This window comes from Leucoraja erinacea, chromosome 1, assembly GCF_028641065.1.
Source record: "Leucoraja erinacea ecotype New England chromosome 1, Leri_hhj_1, whole genome shotgun sequence".
In the NCBI taxonomy this organism is placed as follows: Eukaryota; Metazoa; Chordata; class Chondrichthyes; order Rajiformes; family Rajidae; genus Leucoraja; species Leucoraja erinaceus.
The window spans coordinates 11,881,189-11,901,984 of NC_073377.1; the positions used below are offsets into that span (position 1 = coordinate 11,881,189).

The 20,796-nt window shown below is 41.8% G+C and overlaps 1 protein-coding gene across 1 annotated transcript in view; it reads left to right on the forward strand.

The window, feature by feature from the left end:
• uvssa (UV-stimulated scaffold protein A) overlaps positions 1 to 20,796 on the forward strand; it is a 111,368-nt gene that overhangs the window by 19,968 nt on the left and 70,604 nt on the right. Inside the window, exons 7-8 of the mRNA XM_055652007.1 lie at positions 7,086 to 7,214; positions 19,068 to 19,179. Coding sequence (XP_055507982.1) covers positions 7,086 to 7,214; positions 19,068 to 19,179 — 241 coding nt within the window. The remainder of the gene's footprint in view (positions 1 to 7,085; positions 7,215 to 19,067; positions 19,180 to 20,796) is intronic.

Here is a 20,796-nt window from a genome sequence, read left to right on the forward strand (position 1 = left end):
GAGGAAGATAGAGGACCACCTGGACAGTAACAACAGCAGGCAGGTGTGGCAGGGGATCCAGTATCTCACCAACTACAAGACCAACCTTGGAGCTGCTGAAGGTGACGCCTCGTTGGCAGAGGAGCTGAACCACTTCTTTGCTCGCTTTGAAGTGGAGCCACCCGAGACAGCCACAACACACCACATGATCCACATCAGCCTAACCCTCAAGATAGAGGAGCATGAGGTGAGGCGCACGCTGCGGGTCATCAATCCAAGGAAGGCAACTGGACCTGACGGCGTCTCTGGACGCGTGTTGAAGGACTGCGCAGACCAGCTGGCTGGAGTCTGGACGAGGATTTTCAACCAGTCTCTGGCCCAGTCCACTGTTCCACCCTGTCTGAAGTCCTCCACCATAGTCCCCTTGCCCAAAAAAAACAACATCTCCAGCCTCAACAACTACCGGCCAGTCGCACTCACACCAGTGGTGATGAAGTGTTTTGAAAAACTGGTCCGGGGTCATATCACATCACTCCTGCCCCGAAGCTTTGACCCCCACCAGTCCGCGTACAGAGCGAATAGATCTACAGAGGACGCTGTAGCCACAGCTCTCCATGCTGCACTGTCCCACCTGGAACAGCGGGGGAGCTACGTGCGGATGCTCTTTGTGGACTACAGCTCTGCTTTTAATACCATCCGTCCCCACAAACTGGTGGACAAACTGGGGGACTTGGGACTTCCACACTCCACCTGCATGTGGATAAATAGCTTCCTGTCGGGTCGCAGCCAGAGAGTCAGAGTGGGCCATCACACATCCACGGCCCTCAGCCACAGTACCGGCTCTCCACAGGGCTGCGTACTGAGCCCCCTGCTCTACACCATCTACACACATGACTGCACCCCCGCCCACCACAGCAACACTATTGTCAAATTTACAGATGACACTACGGTGGTGGGACTCATCTCCGGGGGGGACGAGTACGCCTACCGGGATGAGGCGGAGCAGCTGACAGTGTGGTGTGGAGAAAATAACCTGCTCCTCAACACCTTAAAGACAAAGGAAATAATAATAGACTTCAGGAAGAATAAAACGGACATGGTACCATTGACTATCAGAGGGGACTGTGTGGAGAGGGTGGCGGATTTCCAATTCCTGGGAATCCATATTGAGGAGGACCTGACGTGGAGCGTGAACACCTCTGCGCTGCTGAAAAAGGTCCAGCAGAGACTGCACTTCCTGAGGGTGCTCAGGAAGAATAACATCAATCAGAGACTGCTGCTGTCCTTTTATCGGTGCTCCATTGAGAGCATCCTAACATACTGTGTATGCGTATGGTACACCAGCTGCACAGCGGCTCAGAGGAAAGCGCTCCAGAGGGCCATTGACAACGCCCAGAGGATTGTCGGCTGCCCTCTCCTTACCTTGGAGGACTTACACAATTCCCGCTGCATCAAAAAATCCCAGAGTATTATAAAGGACATTTCCCACTCCCTGTTTGAACTGTTGCTGTCAGGCAGACGGTACAGATCTACAAGGACAAGGACAAACAGACTTAAAAACAGTTTTTACTCCACTGCTATAAAGCCCAATGTTTTTACCCCAATGCTATGAGTATAGAAGCTGGGATGTAATGTTTAAAATTGTACAAGGCATTGGTGAGACCAAATCTGGAGTATGGTGTACAATTTTGGTCGCCCAATTATAGGAAGGATGTCAACAAAATAGAGAGAGTACAGAGGAGATTTACTAGAATGTTGCCTGGGTTTCAACAACTAAGTTACAGAGATAGGTTGAATAAGTTAGGTCTTTATTCTCTGGAGCGCAGAAGGTTAAGGGGGGGACCTGATAGAGGTCTTTAAAATGATGAGAGGGATAGACAGAGTTGATGTGGACAAGCTTTTCCCTTTGAGAATAGGGAAGATTCAAACAAGAGGACATGACTTCAGAATTAAGGGACAGAAGTTTAGGGGTAATATGAGGGGGAACTTCTTTACGCAGAGAGTGGTGGCGGTGTGGAATGAGCTCCCAGTGGAAGTGGTGGAGGCAGGTTCATTGGTATCATTTAAAAATAAATTGGATAGGCATATGGATGAGAAGGGAATGGAGGGTTATAGTATGAGTGCAGGGAGGTGGGACTAAGGGGAAAAAAAAATTTGTTCGGCATGGACTTGTAGGGCCGAGATGGCCTGTTTCCGTGCTGTAATTGTTATATGGTTATATGGTTATAAAGGCACTAAATGTAGCCGCCAAGGAACGCAGGGGCGATACATACTAAGGGACTGTGGTACACTGTGAAATCGACAGAAGGATGTAGGATTGGGTGTTTATGCGTGCTATTTTCATGATATTTATTTTAGTTGTTTATCTTTTTTAATATTTTACCTTGTATGTATCGTTAGCTTTTAGAAATGTTTGAATGGTGCACTGACTGGCTGACATTTTTAAATTTTGTTGTACATGGTTCATGTTACAATGACAATAAAGAAACTATTCTTATTCTATTCTGAAGTTAGATAAGTCAATGTTCATACCGCTGGGGTGTAAACTACCCAAGCATAATATGAGGTGCTGTTCCTCCAATTTGCACTGGGCTTCACCATGACAATGGAGGAGGCCCAGGACAGAAAGGTCAGATTGGGAATGGGAGGGGGAGTTGAAGTGCTGAGCCACCAGGAGATCAGGTAAGTTAAGGCAGACTGAGCGGAGGTGTTCAGCGAAACGATCTTGGTCTCAACAATGTAGACGAGTTGACACCTGGAATAGAGGATACAGTAAATGAGGTTGGAGGAGGTGCAAGTGAACCTCTGCCTCACCTGGAAAGACTGGGTCCTTGGATGGTGTAGAGGGGGGGATGTTGCATCTCTTGCGGTTGCAGGGGAAAAATACCTGGGGAGGGGGTGGTTTGGGTGGGAAGGGACGAGTTGACCAGGGAGTTTCGGAGGGAACAATCTGCAGAAAAGGGTGGAGATGGGAAGATGTGGCCAGTATGCCTGGAATAGGGATCCTGTTGGAGGTGGCGAAAATGTTTGAGGATTATATGCTTTATGTGTCCACTGATGGGGTGGAAGGTGAGGACAAGGGGGACTCTGTCCTTGTTACAAATGGGGGGAGGGGCAGTAAGAGAAGGAGCTGCGGGATATCGAGGAGACCCCAGTGAGAGCCTCATCTATAATGGAAGGGGGAAACCCCCGTTTCCTAAAGAATGAGGACATCTCCGATGCCCTGGCATGGAACACCTCATCCTGGGCGCTGCTGCGGCGTGGACTGAGAAATTGGGAGTAGGGGATAGAGTCTTTACAGGAAGTAGGGTGGGAAGAAGTGTAGTCAAGATAGTTATGAGAGTCAGTAGGTTTGTAGTAGATGTCGGTCAATAGTCTGTTTCCTGTGATGGAGACGGTGAGATCTAGAAATGGTAGGGTGATGTCGGAGATGGTCCAAATGAATTTGAGTGCAGGACGGAAATTAGTGGTGAAGTTGATGAAGTCAGTGAGTTCTGCATGGGTGCAGGAGGTAGTACCAATGCAGTCGTTCATCTTTGCTATGTTATACGTTTTCTCTTTTATTTTTATATTGTCCTTGACTTCCCTTGTCAGCCTGGTCACCTCTTACTCCCCTTAGAATCTTTCTTCCTTTTTTGAATTAAATGAACCTGCATCTTCTGGATTATTCCCAGAAATACCTGTCAGCCACCATGCTAGGGTCCCTTTCTGGTCAACTTTGTCCAGCTCCTCCCCCGTGGCACCATAGTCCCCTTTGCTCAACTGCAATACTGACACTTTCGATTTTACCTTCTACCTCTCAAATTGCAGATTAAAACTTGTCATATTATGGTCACTACCTCCTAATGGTTCCTTTACGTTAAGTTCCCTTATCAAATCCAGTTCATTGCACAACACTAAATCCAGAATTGCCTTCTCCCTGGCAGGCTCCAGTACAAGCTGCTCTAAGAATCCATCTCGGAGGCACCTCGCAAACTCCCTTTCTTTGGTCCAGTACAATATTATTTGATTAAACCTTATTATCCCGGTCTACCCGCATGTTGAAATCTCCCATAACCACCGTAACATTACGTTTGTTACATGACAATTTTAACTCCTGATGCAACTTGCACCCTCTATCCAGGCTACTGTTTTGGGGCCTGTAGATAACTCCCATTAGGGTATTTTTACTCTTACAATTTCTCAGTTCTATCCACATCTTTCTACATATTTTGATTTTCTATCACCCCTCGCAAGGGATTGAATTTCATTCTTTAGCAACAGAGCTACCCCACCCCCTCTGCCCACCTATCTGTCTTTTTGAAAGGACGTATACCCCTGAATATTCAGTTCCCAGCTCTTGCAGGCATGTCTCTGTAATTCCCACAACATCATACTTACCAATTTCTAACTGAGTCTCAAGCTCATCCACTTTATTTCTTATACTTTGCAAATTCATATATAACACTTTTAATTTGGTATACACCTCGCCTCTCACACTGGTTCCTATTTCACCTAACCTTACCCTCTTATCCCTACTTTCCGTCCCATTCATTCTGGTGTCTTTCGTAACTTTTCCTGTACTCTCTTCCCTTTTAACTTCATCCTTATACAATTTGTCAACCGACCCCTCCGCTATTTAGTTTAAATGCACCTTACGCCCCATAACCTCTGGCACCCGTACTAATCAAGAATCCATCCATCTCTGCCTTAAAAATATCCACTGACATGGCCTCCACAGCCTTCTGTGGTAAAGAATTCCACGGAATCACCACCCTCTGCCTAAAGAAATTTCTCCTCATCTCCTTCCTAAAAGAATGTATGTTTTGGGTATCATAACTTTGTTGGCTTTAAAGAACAGAGTAGGGCGCTTACCTTGTTGAAGCCAAAACCAAGCACACAGAGATCCTGACGTTCTTTCAATTCCCATTGCTGTTGAACAACAGGTCGGAAGTCATTCCAAATATCACTCCATATCCAGAAAAATATTGATTTTCGTATCGTCAACAATGTGTTTTTGCTCAGTTACTACGTAATCCATGACAGGAGGTTGTTGATGCATTCTTCAAATCTCTGTTGATATCGAGACCAACATTTGCTCCAGCTGGATGATTTATGCTGAATTTTCTCCAGTTCCTGTAAGCGCTTGCTATCTTCCATTTGCCCGCAATTTCAAAATATATTGGCAAGTTTTGATATCTGGCTTTATTGTAACTGCACTTAGCTTCCACTCCCATACTTTCCATTACATAGAAACATAGAAAATAGGTGCAGGAGTAGGCTATTCGGCCCTTCGAGCCTGCACCGCCATTCAATATGATCATGGCTGATCATCCAACTCAGTATCCTGTACCTGCCTTCTCTCCATACCCCCTAATCAAGGGCCACATCTAACTCCCTCTTAAATATAGCCAATGGACTGGCCTCAACTACCTTCTGTGGCAGAGAATTCCACAGATTCACCACTCTGTGTAAAAAATGATTTTCTCATCTCAGTCCTAAAAGACTTCCCCCTTATCCTTAAACTGTGACCCCTTGTTCTGGATTTTCCCAACATCGGGAACAATCTTCCTGCATCTAGCCTGTCCAACCCCTTAAGAAATTTGTTTGTTTCTATAAGATCCCCCCTCAATCTTCTAAATTCCAGCGAGTACAAGCCGAGTCTATCCAGTCTTAACCATATAACAATTACAACACGGAAACAGGCCATCTCGGCCCTACAATTCCGTGCCGAACAACTTTTTTTCCCTTAGTCCCACCTGCCTGCACTCATACCATAACCCTCCATTCCCTTCTCATCCATATGCCTATCCAATTTATTTTTAAATGATACCGACGAACCTGCCTCCACCACTTCCACACCGCTACCACTCTCTGAGTAAAGAAGTTCCCCCTCATGTTACCCCTAAACTTCTGTCCCTTAATTCTGAAGTCATGTCCTCTTGCTTGGTCTTCATATGAAAGTCCTGCCATCCCAGGAATCAGTCTGGTGAACCTTCTCTGTACTCCCTCTATGGCAAGAATGTCTTTCCTCAGATTAGGAGCCCAAAACTGTACGCAATACTGTATGCAATGTGGTCTCACCAAGACCCTGTACAACTGCAGTAAAACCTCCCTGCTCTTATACTCAAATCCTTTTGCTATGAATGCAAACATACCTTTCTCTTTCTTCACTGCCTGCTGCACTTGCATGCCTGCATGCCTACTAGAAGGGTTTTTGCCCGAAACGTCGCCTATTTCCTTCGCTCCATAGATGCTGCTGCACCCGCATTTTCTCCAGCATTTTTGTGTACCTGCCTACTTTCAATGACTGGTGTACCATGACACCCAGGTCTCGTTGCATCTCCTTTTTTCCTAATCGGTCACCATTCAGATAATAATTACTGATTTGATTCTCCTCTGCTGTTCTATTTTGCAAAAACTGATGAATTTGACAATTTGTTTCAAACTTGCAACCCATAATCTATCACTTAGGAGTATAAAAACAGCAGGGAACACTGCCATCTGCTGGTTATCTTTACCACACTATCTCAACTTGGAAATGTCTTGTCTTTCCTTTGTTGTCATTACTTTGAATTCCTAGAACCCTGTTTGTAGTTGTGTGGGTGTTTTGATTTCATAATTCTGAAGTGGATTGTGCTTGTTGCTGACTCCTTTGAGAATTTTCTGTTGGGTTTGTCATTATCGTTTTTCCTATTATCAAAAAGCCATTTTTTTCTATACTAATATTTTTTTATTTCATGCTTGATGTTCATCATTTGCCTTTATTGCAAAGTACTCCAGAATAAAGCACGGCTGCCTGACTTTTGTCGACTGGGAGCTGACTATATCTGTCAAGCTTGCGTAAGGTTAGGTTGACCGCAGGCGGGTGAGATTTTCTCTTGTATCTGAGCACATGTAAAGAATACTCTAAGTAAGATGTTGAATTTGTTGAGTCTGAGGAAGGGTCGTGACCTGAAACATTCTCCAGAGATGCTGCCTGACCCGCAGAGTTACTCCAGAACGTTGCCTTTGTTGAATTTATGGTGGTTGGCTTTTCAATGTTTGCATTCAAATATGCAATTTTCTATCTGAACAATGATTAAAATGAACTAGTTTGAAGTAACACCTCTGTAATTTTGTTGCAGACATTCACCAAAGCAGGTATTAGTGATAACCGATTGAGACGAGCCATTGACTTAAAAAGTGCAATAGATCGCACATTAGAAAAACATGATGAGATGAACATTCGTTCGAAGAAGAGATACAGGAAAGTGGTGAGTATTCCAGAGATTTTTAAATTGACGATTCTTAATTCTTGTATGGGAAAGCAACATTTCTACTTTGAAGGCTTGCAGACAAATACTGTGAACTGCAGATACTTACTGTGATGCAGCCTTCATTCATCTTATCAAATTTACTTTAAAACTGGAGTTTTCCTCCTGAAGGAAAGTGACAATATTTATTTTCTATTTATTGTTGGGATATGTTGCTGGCAAGAAAATTGGCTTTTATATTCCTAAATAAGTAAGTGGAGTAACTAGCGAGCCAGGTTGCACCTTTGGAGGTAATGGACAGGCAATGTTTCAGATCAGGACCCTTCTTTAGACTGATTGTAGTGGGGGGCGGGGAGGGGGGGTGAAAAAGCCTAACATGTGAGCAGTTTTAGGTCTCGTATCTGAGCAAGGATGCGCTGATGTTGGAGAAGGGCGAGGAGAATTAAGATAATGATCCCGAGGATGATTGGGTTAAAGTATGATGAGCGTTTGACGGTACTGGGCCTGTACTTGCTGGAATTTAGAAGGATGAGGGTAGCGGGGAGCCCCATTGAAACTTATCGAGTAATGAAAAGCCTGGATGGAGTGGATGTGGTGAGAGAATGTTTCCATTAGTGGGAGAATCTAGAACCAACAGGTATCGCCTCAGAATAAAAGGACATACCTTTTAGAAAGGAGATGAAGAGGAATTTCTTTAGTCAGAGAGTGGTGAATGTGTGGAATCATTGCCACAGATGGCTGTGGAGGCTTTTAGGTGTTTTTAAAGCAGAGATTGACAGATAATTGATTAGGGTGTCAAGGGTTATGGGAAGAAAGCAGGAGCATCGGGTTGAAAGGGAAAGATCAATCAGCCATGATTGAATGGTGGACTAGACTCTATGGACCGAATGGCCTACTTCTGCTCCTATGACATGACCTTATGAAGTGATACGTGGATGCAGGTGAGGGAGATTTGATTTGTGGAGTAAGTGACAAACGCTAGATGTGAAAAGGAAACAAGAACGGGATAAGGAGAGACTACTGACGTGGTTTGACACATCCTAAGGTATTGAAGATATTTTATATTATAGGTTATTGAATGATTGAAGCACTGAAGGAAGCCCCCAAAGTTCATACCTGTCCCCGAAAAACAATCTAGCTAGTCGCATTCCCCCACGATTTCCTTTCAACCCTGTGGTTCCGTTTCTTTTAAGTATTGATTTAGTTGTCTTTTGGAAGCCATAATTAAATCTGATTCTTTGATGGGCAGTGCATCCTGCTTCAGAAACTGAAAATATTGCAAGTGCTCAACAGGGCAAGCAGCATTTATGGGGAGAGCAACAAAATATAACATTTCCTGTCAAGGAACTTGCAAGCAAGAAAACCGCTTGGTTAGGTTGGCAGGGTGGTGATGCAGAAAACTGAGGTAATGTCTATGACAGGGCACAGACAAAAGTTGTCATTGTAACAGTATTGTTCCAGAAGCTGCAACATGCCCAAAACGAAGTTGAGATGCTGTTCCTTGATCTTGGATTGGATGTTGTTGGGATAATAAAGACAAAGTGGTCAGATGGGAAATGGGGAGACTACAATTAAAGTGATAAACAACCGTAAGCACAGGGTCACTTTTGTGAACTAAAGAAGGTATTTTGCAAAATAAACACCCAATCTGGATTGGGTTCCTACAATGTAGCAGAGGAGTCTCAATTGTGAGCACCAAAAGCATTGTAATTGTATTAAAGCTGAATGCTATAAGCCAGACAACCAAAGCTAAATTTCTCCTTCAATATCTTTAGGCCATTGGGTTTACAACAACTAATTATGGCAGAATGAAGAAATGCTTTAAAATAAACTAAGGAAAATGGGGGTGGGAGGGAAAGATAGATCAGCCATGACTAAATGGCGGAATAGATCTGATGGGCCGAATGACCTAATTCTGCTCCGATAGCATTAACTTTTATGGAGAGGGAAAATCACAACTTTGGGTATTTAATAGTAAAAAGTATTTGCAGTATTGATGTGCTATGTCAGGCTCCATTTTTTTAAGGTGTTATTCACAATGAAAAAATGTGAAAACTTTTCAGTTCTTAAGTCACTATGGGTGTAGGTGCTGTGCAAATGTAAAATGATGCGGGGATGGAATTGTGAACCTTTGTTTGGATTAACCAAGTAAACATTTTTAGCCGTGAACACTGAAGTTATTTAGTTTGATCTATTGCCTTCTTGAAATAGCACATAAGCACTACTAAAAAAATATTAAGGTTTACTTTTAAGGTGACTCTGTGAAGCCTTTGTGGATTTTATTTTCTTCAGCCTTTACAGCTTGGGTTGGAATACTACCATAAAATCCAGCAGAGGGAGTTAGTGCTTTGTGCTGGTTTGCTGGGCCAGAATACATAAGCATCATTGCTGGAAGAACAACACCAGATAATCACAACATTTCATTGGTGATTTAGTATTTAGTTTCAATTGGAGTTTTAATTATTTTAAGCTGGACTGATTTTTTCTTCCCTCTGAGTAAGGGAATGCAGTATTTATCCCCAAACTAGAATTTATTCTTTGTAATTCCTTTACAGTGGTATTCTTAAAAATAAAAGCTATAAAAGCTATGCCAAGAATGATTTCTTCAGGATATACATTTAGAATTAATGTAGGAATAAGGAAAATTTGTAATGCATATACAGTGCCCCCCATAATGTTTGGGACAAAGACCCATTATTTATTTATTTGCCTCTACTCCACAATTTGAGATTTGTAATAGAAAAAAATCACATGCGGTTAAGGTGCACATTATCAGATTTTAAAAAAGCCCATTTTTATACATTTTGGTTTCACCATGTAGAAATTGCAGCAGTGTTTATACATAGTCCCCCCTCCCGTCCCCCTGTCCCCCCCATTTCAGGGCGCCATAATGTTTGGGACACAGCAATGTCATGAAAATGAAAGTAGTCATGTTTAGTACTTTGTTGCATATCCTTTGCATGCAATGACTGCTTGATGTCTGCGATTCATGGACATCATGGACATTCATGGACATCACCGGTTGCTGGGTGTCTTCGAAACATAGAAACAGGGGTAGGCCATTCAATATGATCATGCTTGATCATCCAACTCAGTATCCTGTACCTGCTTTCTCTCCATACCCCCTGATCCCATTAGCCACAAGGGCCACACCCAACTCCCTCTTAAATACAGCCAATGAACTGGCCTCAACTACTTTCTGTGTCAGAGAATTCCAGAGATTGCCCACTCTCAGTGTAAAAAATGTTTTTCTCGTCTCAGTCCTAAAAGATTTCCCCTTTATCCTTAAACTGTGACCCCTTGTTCTGGACTTCCCTAACATCGGGAACAATCTTCCTGCATCTAGCCTGTCCAACCCCTTAAGAATTTTATAAGTTTCTATAAGAACCCCCTCAATCTTCTAAAATCTAGCGAGTACAAGCCAAGTCTATCCAGTCTTTCTTCATATGAAAGTCCTGACATCCCAGGAATCAGAACCTTCTCTGTACTCCCTCTATGGCAAGAATGAACTTCCTCAGATTAGGAGACCAAAACTGTACTCAATACTCCAGGTGTGGTCTCACCAAGACCCTGTACAACTGCAGTAGAACCTCCCTGCTCCTATACTCAATTCCTTTTGCTATGAATGCTAACATACCATTCGCTTTCTTTACTGCCTGCTGCATCTGCATGCCTACTTTCAATGACTGGTGTACCATGACACCCAGGTCTCATTGCATCTCCCCTTTTCCTAATCGGCCACCATTCAGGTAATAGTTTACTTTCCTGTTTTTGCCACCAAAGTGGATAACCTCACATTTATCCACTTTATACTGCATCTGCCATGCATTTGCCCACTCACCCAGCCTATCCAAGTCATCTTGCAGCCTCCTAGCATCCTCCTCACAGCTAACACTGCCCCCCAGCTTCGTGTCGTCCGCAAACTTGGAGATGTTGCATTCAATTCCCTTGTCCAAATCATTAATATATATTGTATATAGCTGGGGTCCCAGCAACTGAGCCTTGCGGTACTCCACTAGACACTGCCTGCCATTCTGAAAAGGACCCGTTAACTCCTACTCTTTGCTGGCGATGCTCTGCCAGGACGGTATGGCAGCCATCTTTAGCTTATGCATGTTTTGAGGGCTAGTCCCCTTCAGTTTTCTGTTCAGCATATAAAAGGCATGCTCAATTGGGTTCAGATCGGGTGATTGACTTAGCCACTTAAGAGTTGGCCATTTTTTTAGCTTTGTAAAACTCCTTTCTTGTTTTAGCAGTATGTTTGGGACCATGGACTTGCTGTAGAATGAACCTACGGCAAATTAGTTTTGAGGCATTTGTTTGAACTTGAGCAGATAGAATGTGGATGTACACTTCAGAATTCATTATGCTACTACCATCAGCAGTTGTTTCATCAATGAAGATAAGTGAGCCAGTACTTTCAACAGCCATACATGCCAGGCCTAACACCCCCACCACCGTGTTTCACTGATGAGGTGGTATGCTTTGGATCAATAGTCAATAGTCAGATTTATTCGTCACATACACAATAAAGTACAGTGAAATGAACTTGCCAGCAGCTGTACAATAAAACAGAACACACAATACACAATCTTGGGCAGGTCCTTATCTCCTCCATACTTTGCTCTTGCCATCACTCTGATATGTTAATCTTCGTCTCATCTGTCCACAAGACCTTTTTGCTCTTTTAAGTACTTCTTGGCAAACTACAACCTGGCCATCCTATTTTTGCAGCTAACAGTGTTGCATCTTGCAGTGTAGCCTCTGTATTTCTGTTCATTAAGTCTTCTGCAGACAGTGGTCATTGACAAATTCACTCCTGAAGAGTGTTTCTGATCTGTCGGACAGGTTTTTGGGGATTTTTCTTTGTTATGGAGAGAATTCTTATGTCATCAGCTGTGGAGGTCTTCCTTGGCCTGCCAGTCCCTTTGCGATTAGTAAGTTCACCAGTGCTCTCTTTCTTCTTAATGATGTTCCAGACAGTTGAATAGGTTAAGCCAAAGCTTTGGCTGATGACTGTTAACAGTTTTATTCTTGTTTCTCAGTCTCATAATGTCTGAAGAAGGGTTTTGGCCTGAAATGTTGCCTACCTCCTTCGCTCCATAGATGCTGCTGCACCCGCTGAGTTTCTCCAGCATTTTTGTGTTCGATTTTCCAGCATCTGTAGTTCCTTCTTAAACTCATAATGGCTTCTTTGTCTTATATTGGCACAACTTTGGTCCTCATGTTGATAAACACCAATAAAAGTTTCCAAAGGTGATGGAAAGACTGGAGGAAAAACAAAACAAGGTACTTTTATACCTGCATTGAGGAGGCATTTAAACACACATGAGCAATTACAAACACCTGTGAAGCCATGCGTCCCAAACATTACGGTGCCCTGAAATGGGGGGGCTATGTATAAACTCAGCTATAATTTCTACATGGTGAAACCAAAATGTCTAAAAATACCCTTTAATAAAATCTGACAATGCGCACTTTAATCACATGTGATTTATTTCTATTACAAATCTCAAATTGTGGAATACAGAGGCAAATAAATAAATAAATAATGGGTCATTGTCCCAAACATTATGGAGGGCACTGAATTTGCAACATTCCCACTTTACATTCTCTATTTCAGGGACCATCAGTAGCTTTTATGTAGCTATGCTAGATAAATTAAGCAATGTTTTTAATATAACAAAACAATGAAATTCTTACTTTGGTTGTGAGTGATGTTAGGATCATTCCTGATCAGTACTCCAGAACCAGGGCCCACAGTTTAAGAATAAGGAGTAAGCCATTTAGAACAGAGACGAGGAAACACTTTTTCCTCACGGAGAGTGGCGAGTCTGTGGAATTCTCTGCCTCAGAGGGCGATGGAGGCAGGTTCTCTGGATGCTTTCAAGAAAGAGCTAGATAGGGCTCTTAAAAATAGCGGAGTCAGGGGATATGGGGAGAAGGCAGGAACGGGGTACTGATTAGGGATGATCAGCCATGATCACATTAAATGGCGGTGCTGGCCCGGAGTGCCAAATGGCCTACCAATGCACCTATTGTCTATTGTATTCAGGCTGTATCATTATAAGGGTATTCCAAGCCATCCTTGTTATCTCAACCTGGTGGTAGGGAAAAGAGCACTTTGATGGCAGCTCAATCTGCTAAAAGATTCCTGGCTGAGAAACCTGATACGAGTGGACGGAATTGACTTTTCAATTGAGAACTTGTACTGAAATTCCAAAAGAATAGTCGGGTTAGATTTTTCTTCATTCTAAAATACTGGATATATTCAGTCAGTCAGGCAGTACGATACAATAGAAATGTATTTATCCCAGGAGGGATATCTGTGGAGAGAAAGTCGTCAAGGCAGGTGTAATAATAAAATTTGAATGGGTACAAGGATAGGATAGGTTTAGAGAACATGGGCCAAATGCAGGCAGATGGGGCATGTTGGTTGACGCGGACAAGTTGGGCCGAAGGTCCTGTTTCCATGCTGTATGACTCTGAATACATAAAATACATTTGGATAGGTGCTTGGATAGGAAAGGTTTTGAGGCATCTGGACTAAACGCAGGCAAATGGGACAAGCTGAGCTGGGGCATCTCAGTTGGCATGGATGAGTTGGGCCTTGGGACCTGTTTCCATGCTATATGACTCCAATTACAAATGACTCTAGAATTTGGTAAGTGTGATGGAGCAAGGTGATTTGCCTCATCCAGTTCAAAATTATTACCTTTTCTCTTTCTAAAATTTAAAATGTTCAATGCTGCTACTTCTACAGGCTCCACCCCTTCTTCCTAGGCCAGGATTCACATCGCCAGCAGAGCCGATCTCATTCATGAAACCCACCTGCTGCTCTCTCTGTTCATCTGCCCTGATCTAACCAGTTTCGTACCTCTTTCCCTGTTAACTTGTTTGGGATCAGGCCATCTGTGACCCAATTTTTGTCCCTATCCCATCTCTATATAAGTAAAAGTCTTCATCTTGTTTGTGCCCACGATGTGTCAATCTGGTTTTTCTATCTTCTTCCAAAAGCTAGGCCACAGCCTTCCCATTTCCGCACATCCTACTTACATTTTTCACATTGTGACGATAAACATCTTCCCGTCGCCTTTCCACATATATTTCAGAAGTTATTAATCATTGAAATTTTAAAAACAGCCAAAACTGCCTTCTCACAGACAGCTTCCAGCCTTCTCGCAGTGTTGATGTCACAATGCCTCTCACGGTGCACCAATCACAATGGACTCTCAAGTTGGCTGTGGACTGCCACAATTACATCACAACGGGACATTGCCAACGGTATCTCTGGAATTCTCTGCCGCAGAAGGTAGTTGAGGCCAGTTCATTGGCTATATTTAAGAGGGAGTTAGATGTGGCCCTTGTGGCTAAAGGGATCAGGGACTATGGAGAGAAGACAGGTACAGGATACTGAGTTGAATGATCAGCCATGATCATATTGAATGGCGGTGCAGGCTCGCAGGGCCAAATGGCCTCCTCCTGCACCTAATTTCTATATTTCTATGTAATAATGGGCTCTCAAGCTGGCTGCCAACTGCCACAATGACATCACAATGGGACGTTGCCAACGGTAATGAGGTTGCTGCCCCTCTACCAATATTTGAAGGGGCTGCTCCTCAAGTTCTGGTTACATTTTAGTCCCACACCATACTCTGCTTCACTTGAGATTTCATGCAAGATTTTAAAAGTTATTAATGATTAAAGTTTTTAAAAATAGCCAAATTTGAAAAATAATTAACGGATTTTTAGTGGCAGACTCTTGCAGCACCTTCCAGTGATGATGTCACCATGCCATCTCACAAACGTCCAATCAATGGATCTCATTTACAAATGACATCACAATGGGGCATTGCCAATGGTAACGAGGTTGCTGCCACTGCACTAATATCAGAAGGGGCTGCTCCTCAACTTCTGATTCCCCTCCACGCCGTAATCAGGCTCACTTCAAATTTCATGCTATATTTCAAAGGTTATTCATAGAAACATAGAAATTAGGTGCAGGAGTAGGCCATTCGGCCCTTCGATTCATGATTAAAGTTTAAAAAAAAGCCAAAGCCGCCTTCTCACTGACAGCTCATTTCCAGGACCTTCCAGTGATGATGTCACAATGCCACTCACACTGCACCAATCACATCGGGCTCTCAAGCTGCCGACTACCACAATGACATGGCAATGGGACATTACAAACGGTAACGAGGTTGCTGCTCCATGTTCCTGGTGATTGGCCACAAGGCAGGGAGTGGGGAGGGTCGATCGGAGGGGGGGGGGGGGGGGGACTCCCATCGGCTCTTGCGATGTATGTGTTTGTTATTGTGTTTTCCCATGAATTGAATGGTTTCCCCAGCCATTCCCGAGACCAATTGTAGCTCAGCCATGTTGCTGTGGGTCTGGAGCTATGGAAGAAACGTGCTTTTGTGAACTAGATAGTCTTTATCATAATCTGGTCTGTGGGCACAAAGTTTACAGATGACACCAAAATATGGAGTGTCATAGAGGGTGAAGATGGTTAAGGTGTTGCATTTTGAGAAGTCAATTGAATACAAGTCAGGGAATGAAGTATAGAAGTTGGGAAGTTATCTTGCAGTTGTAGAAGACATTGGTGAGGTCCCAGTTGGAGTATTGTCCTCAGTCTTGGTCACCCATCAAAAGGAAAAGTACCATTAAGCTAGAATAAGTGCAGAGAAGATATATGAGAATGTTGCCAGGACTCGGTGATCTGAACTATAGGGAAAGGTTGGGCACGCTGGGACTTTATTCCTTGGAATGTAGGAAACTGTGGGGTGATCTTATAGAGGTGTGTAAAATCATGAGGGGGATGGGTTGAATGCACAGTTTTTGTCCCAAAGTAGGGGAATCAAGAACTGGAGGGCTTGGGTTTAAGGTGAGAGGGGAAAGATTCAATTGGAACCTGAGGGGCAACTTTTTCAGTCCGAGGTATATGGAATAAACTGCCAGATTAAGGCAGGTACAATAACACCATTTAAAAAAACATTTGGGCATGTACATGAAAAGCAAAGGTTCATAAGGAAATTAGCAAAATGTGGGAGCTTCTTGGTCGGCATGAATGCATTGGGCCAAAGGTCTGTTTCTGTGCTGTACACTTCAATGACAAGTTTCAAATTGATTTAATCCATTAACAGAAGTTAAACTCACTCAGTACAATGATGAACTCTTGAACTCTTATCTGTCCTGCTAATTCCACTGGTTTATTAATCCAGCAATGTTTGCTCTCATGCCCAACTGGGGAATGACATTTTTATTTACAGGAAGAGAAACATGAAAAATGAATGCAAGGAATGCTGGGTGGCATAGAATTATAGAGCTGCACAGCAGAGGAACCGACCCTATGGACCACATTGTCCATGCTGACAAAGTTGGCATACTGGGCTTATACCCATTGCCTGCATTTGGCTCCTTAGTACTCTCGTCTTTGTATCCACTTCCATAGCTTCCTCCGGCAACTCATTTAAGATATCGATTATCGTCTGCATGAAAATATTGCTGCTTGAGGTCCCTCTTAAATTTCTCTCCACTCACCTTGAGCCATTGCCCTCTCGTTTTTAAGAACACTACCCTAAGAAAAAGATTAAGTGTTCACATTATCCATTCCCCTCATGACCTTGTACAACTCACTAAGGCCCCTTCAGTCCTCCTCTGCTCCAAAGAAAACATCTCAGCCTATCCAATCTCTCTGTATAATTCAAACCCTCAAGCAAAGGTAACTTCCTGCTGAATCTCTTCTGCACCCTTTCCAACTCAATGGCATCTCCTGTAGTGGGTGACCAGATCTGTACACAACTCCAAATCTGACTCCCAAGTGTGGTCTCACGATGTCCTAATTTTGAATCCAATTGGCGAGCTCACCCAGGGTTCCCTCTCTGAACAATTGCAATGCGTGTATTCTGGTGTTAATGAAAAAACATGTTCCCCATCCATCCAATTATCACAAAAGCTGATACCGGCTCATTTTGGTTAGTTTCTGAACCTTTCATTGTCCCCTGATAAAATTACAATGAAGTAAATTATGGGCTAATCTCTTAATTTGCATTCTAAAATAACTATTTCTAAAACAATGTAACCATTGGCTGAAACAAAACATGAAACAAGTCCTTAAAACATTTTGCGAGTAGTTTGTTAAAGAAATGCTTAACAGCTCAGAGAAATGCATTAATCTGAGCATCAGCATTCTTTCCAGCACTTGGTTTTGCCTCACTGCCAAAACATTCCCTTGTGTACTGTGATTGTACGTTCCTTCTCATTTGTTATTGGCTAATTATTTGTCAGTCAGCAGTGTCTCTATCAACTTTAAAGGGAAGTTGAAACAATCTAAGTTGATTGTGATTTTAAGTCTTTGCCACAGTCTTTCAAAATGTTGTGCTTTTTTTTCGCTGCACGGTTGAAGCCTAAGGCTAGATGCACCTGACTTACTGGAGTGCTATAATTTGCAGGACCTTCCAGAAAGGATATTAGCATATAAATAGCAGATGCAATGACGACTATCACAGCTGAGTACATTTAATTTTTAGTTTATAAGATAGAATGGGTTTTTAAATGCATAGCCATCAAGCTTGCAGAATGACAAATGAAGTTTAGAGTTCACTTGTCTAAGGATGCCTTATAACATCATTTTTTAGAGTATAACAGACACTTATTTAAGGACAAAACTGATTTCCTGGGTGGGAAATAATTGAGATTGCCTCCCAAATTAATTAGATGACGGAAAATGTATTTTATGATTCTATTAAGATTTTTCACAAAACAAAAAGTATAAGAAAGCAGATTTCTTCAACCACTTGAACATAGAGAATGATCCTTATTCTTAACCTATTCTTGCATTACAAGGCAAAATTAAACAGTCCTGTTATGACCCATCCAGAAATGTAATTCCTAATGTTATATTTTAATGTTTTTACCATATTTTTAATTGGACATTGGAAATGTTTCTGTAAACAGTGACATAATCATTTTCTTTAAAATTAAATTAGAATTTGCAGCTACATTCACCCAATCTTGAATACAACAGTGGTGTTAGATTTTTTTGTCTGAGGAATATTGATATACTCATAGTTGGAATAAAAAATTATTGGTTTTCTGATTTAATTAATGTGATGCAGGGACCCTGTGTATGTATGTAGTCTTATTTACGCCATAAGAAAAAGCACTGATTTCAAAAATAAATCATCAACTAACACCTTTGAGATGTTTAAAGGTGACAGTGCATGGAGGGATATACATTCAGCTTGGGTGCAGCACAAAATGGGCGACTGGAAATTGACACCCCATTTTTTTAAAGATAAAACGAGTGGGAATAAAGAACAGTGCCCAGCCTCGCTCGAACCCCAACTTTACAAGAAGATGTAATATTTCTTCTGAAAGATTCATATTTATGTTTTTTTCCCGATTAATACCAAATTTACCTGACTTAAATACATTATTTAGAAAGATAATTACAATTTTCTGAAGATTACTTTTGAGGCACTTGATTACAGTGGCATGTTGTGTGTTTAGCAGAGATGCTCTATATGTTATGCATTGTAGCACAAGACCCCCTCCTACTTTACCTTTCAGAAAATTAAAACATAAATTCTGTTTAGTGTTTGATGTGCAATGTGCAAGCTGAAAGCCATAATACCCTAAACCTTGGGTTGTGTTTCACCTTTCATAAATTCCTGGCTAGATTCTATACAAAAATAATTTTCAGGTCCGCAGCTCATTGTTATTCAGACTTGATTGATTGCTGTCATTTATTCACTGAGAAAGTTAAGTGCTCCTGTCATTTCCGAAGAGTATAATTAGGATGTTTCACAGGTCAGCGATAGTGACAGGTTTTCTTTTGATTTGCTTCGACAGATGAAAGCAACTGATGAGGATGATGATGACGACGACGATGATGATTTTGTTGAAGTTCCTGAGAAGGAAGGTTATGAGCCGCACATTAAGGAGCACCTTCGAGAGGAGTATGGTGAGTTGATGCAGCTGCTAGCTGCCACTTCCAGGACACTCTCCCGCAGCTAAGTAAACAAACCCTGTTATTAAGCAATAAGGTGATCAGCTGTGTGTTTATTCTGTCCACTGATGACTGAAGAAGCTGTCACCGAGTTATTTGAACACTTATTTGTAAATTGACAAATAAACCTCTCTTCCCCAATAAGGATCCCATAACTTTCTATCTCATGAATGTTAGTTAAATTGGCTAACTGTCCCATTTCACATCTTTTTCAAAGCTCATTATACCTTGAACACTACATCCTAACTCCAGTACCTCCTGGTGTATAAATCCAAGTCTTTCCTCCCGTTTAAAAAAAAATCACAGCACAATCTTTATAGGATGGATATAAGCAAATCTGTAAGCTGTTGTGCAATCACATTATAGTGATGTTGGTCTTTGTTTAATGGTTAGGGCATAGCAATCAATGTTTATGATAATGTAAATTCATGTTGGCACTGTCAACCCATTCTGGAACAGTTTTTTTTAATGTATATCTAAATTAGGAGTGTAATTCAACTGGGTATACTCCACAAAATTCATGTCAAACAAATATTTATAAGAGATCATGACATGAATGTGGCAGTTGAAGCAAGATACAATAATATTACACCCATAACTGAGCTGAATCAGTCCATCGTCTCAATCTTGATACTAAATCCATTTCTGGCAGCTTGCACTGTGGTTGGAATCAGAAAAGTGATTAGTTTAGTTGAAGGAAATAGAAGATTTTGTGTTCCTAAACGAGTAATCATTCTTGATTCTCAATATTTTTACCCTTTATGCTAAATTTAATTGGAACAGTCAAAGGAATTTTCATTGTACTTAATGTGTAGGAAGGAGCTGCAGATGCTGATTTAAACTGAAGATAGACACAAAATGCTGGAGTAACTCAGCAGGACAGGCAGCATCTCTGGAGAGAAGGAATGGGTGAAGTTTCTGGTAGAGACCCTTCTTCAGACCGTCCGACTGAAGAAGGGTCTCAACCCGAAATGTCACCCATTCTTTCTCTCCAGAGATGCTGAGTTACTCCAGCATTTTGTCTATTTTCATTGTACTTGCCTGATTATAAATAATTGGACACTAAATTAACATGTCATAATACTAAAATAATTTACCAAATCCTGCCTATATAATTTAAATTAATCCTTTTATGAATGAACAGCCTTTCATATCTATATATATTGTGTTTTTAATCCTTAGATTATCATTTAGTTTTCTGTAATTTTACAATGATGATCTTTTTAAAAATGAAATTTAGTACATTTTAAAACAGAACATTGTGGACTAATTTCCAATTAACATTTTGATAAGAGTTACCAGATTTTGGCTTCAGGAACCCAACTCCCGACTAAATGTTCTTGACATCAAGTACAGGAATTGAAAAACCACCACATTATTAAAATTATATCTTTCAAGGAAGCATTTTGTATCAAAGTGCTGCAGTGTTGCAAATAGCTAGGTCTCACAAGCTCCCATGTAATAATGATCAGTTAATCTGCCTGTGATATTGATTGAAGATGTTGATAGAAGAGACTTTAATTTAAATTGAATCTTTTTCAATCCTCTCAGAACATCCCCAAGTGTTCACAG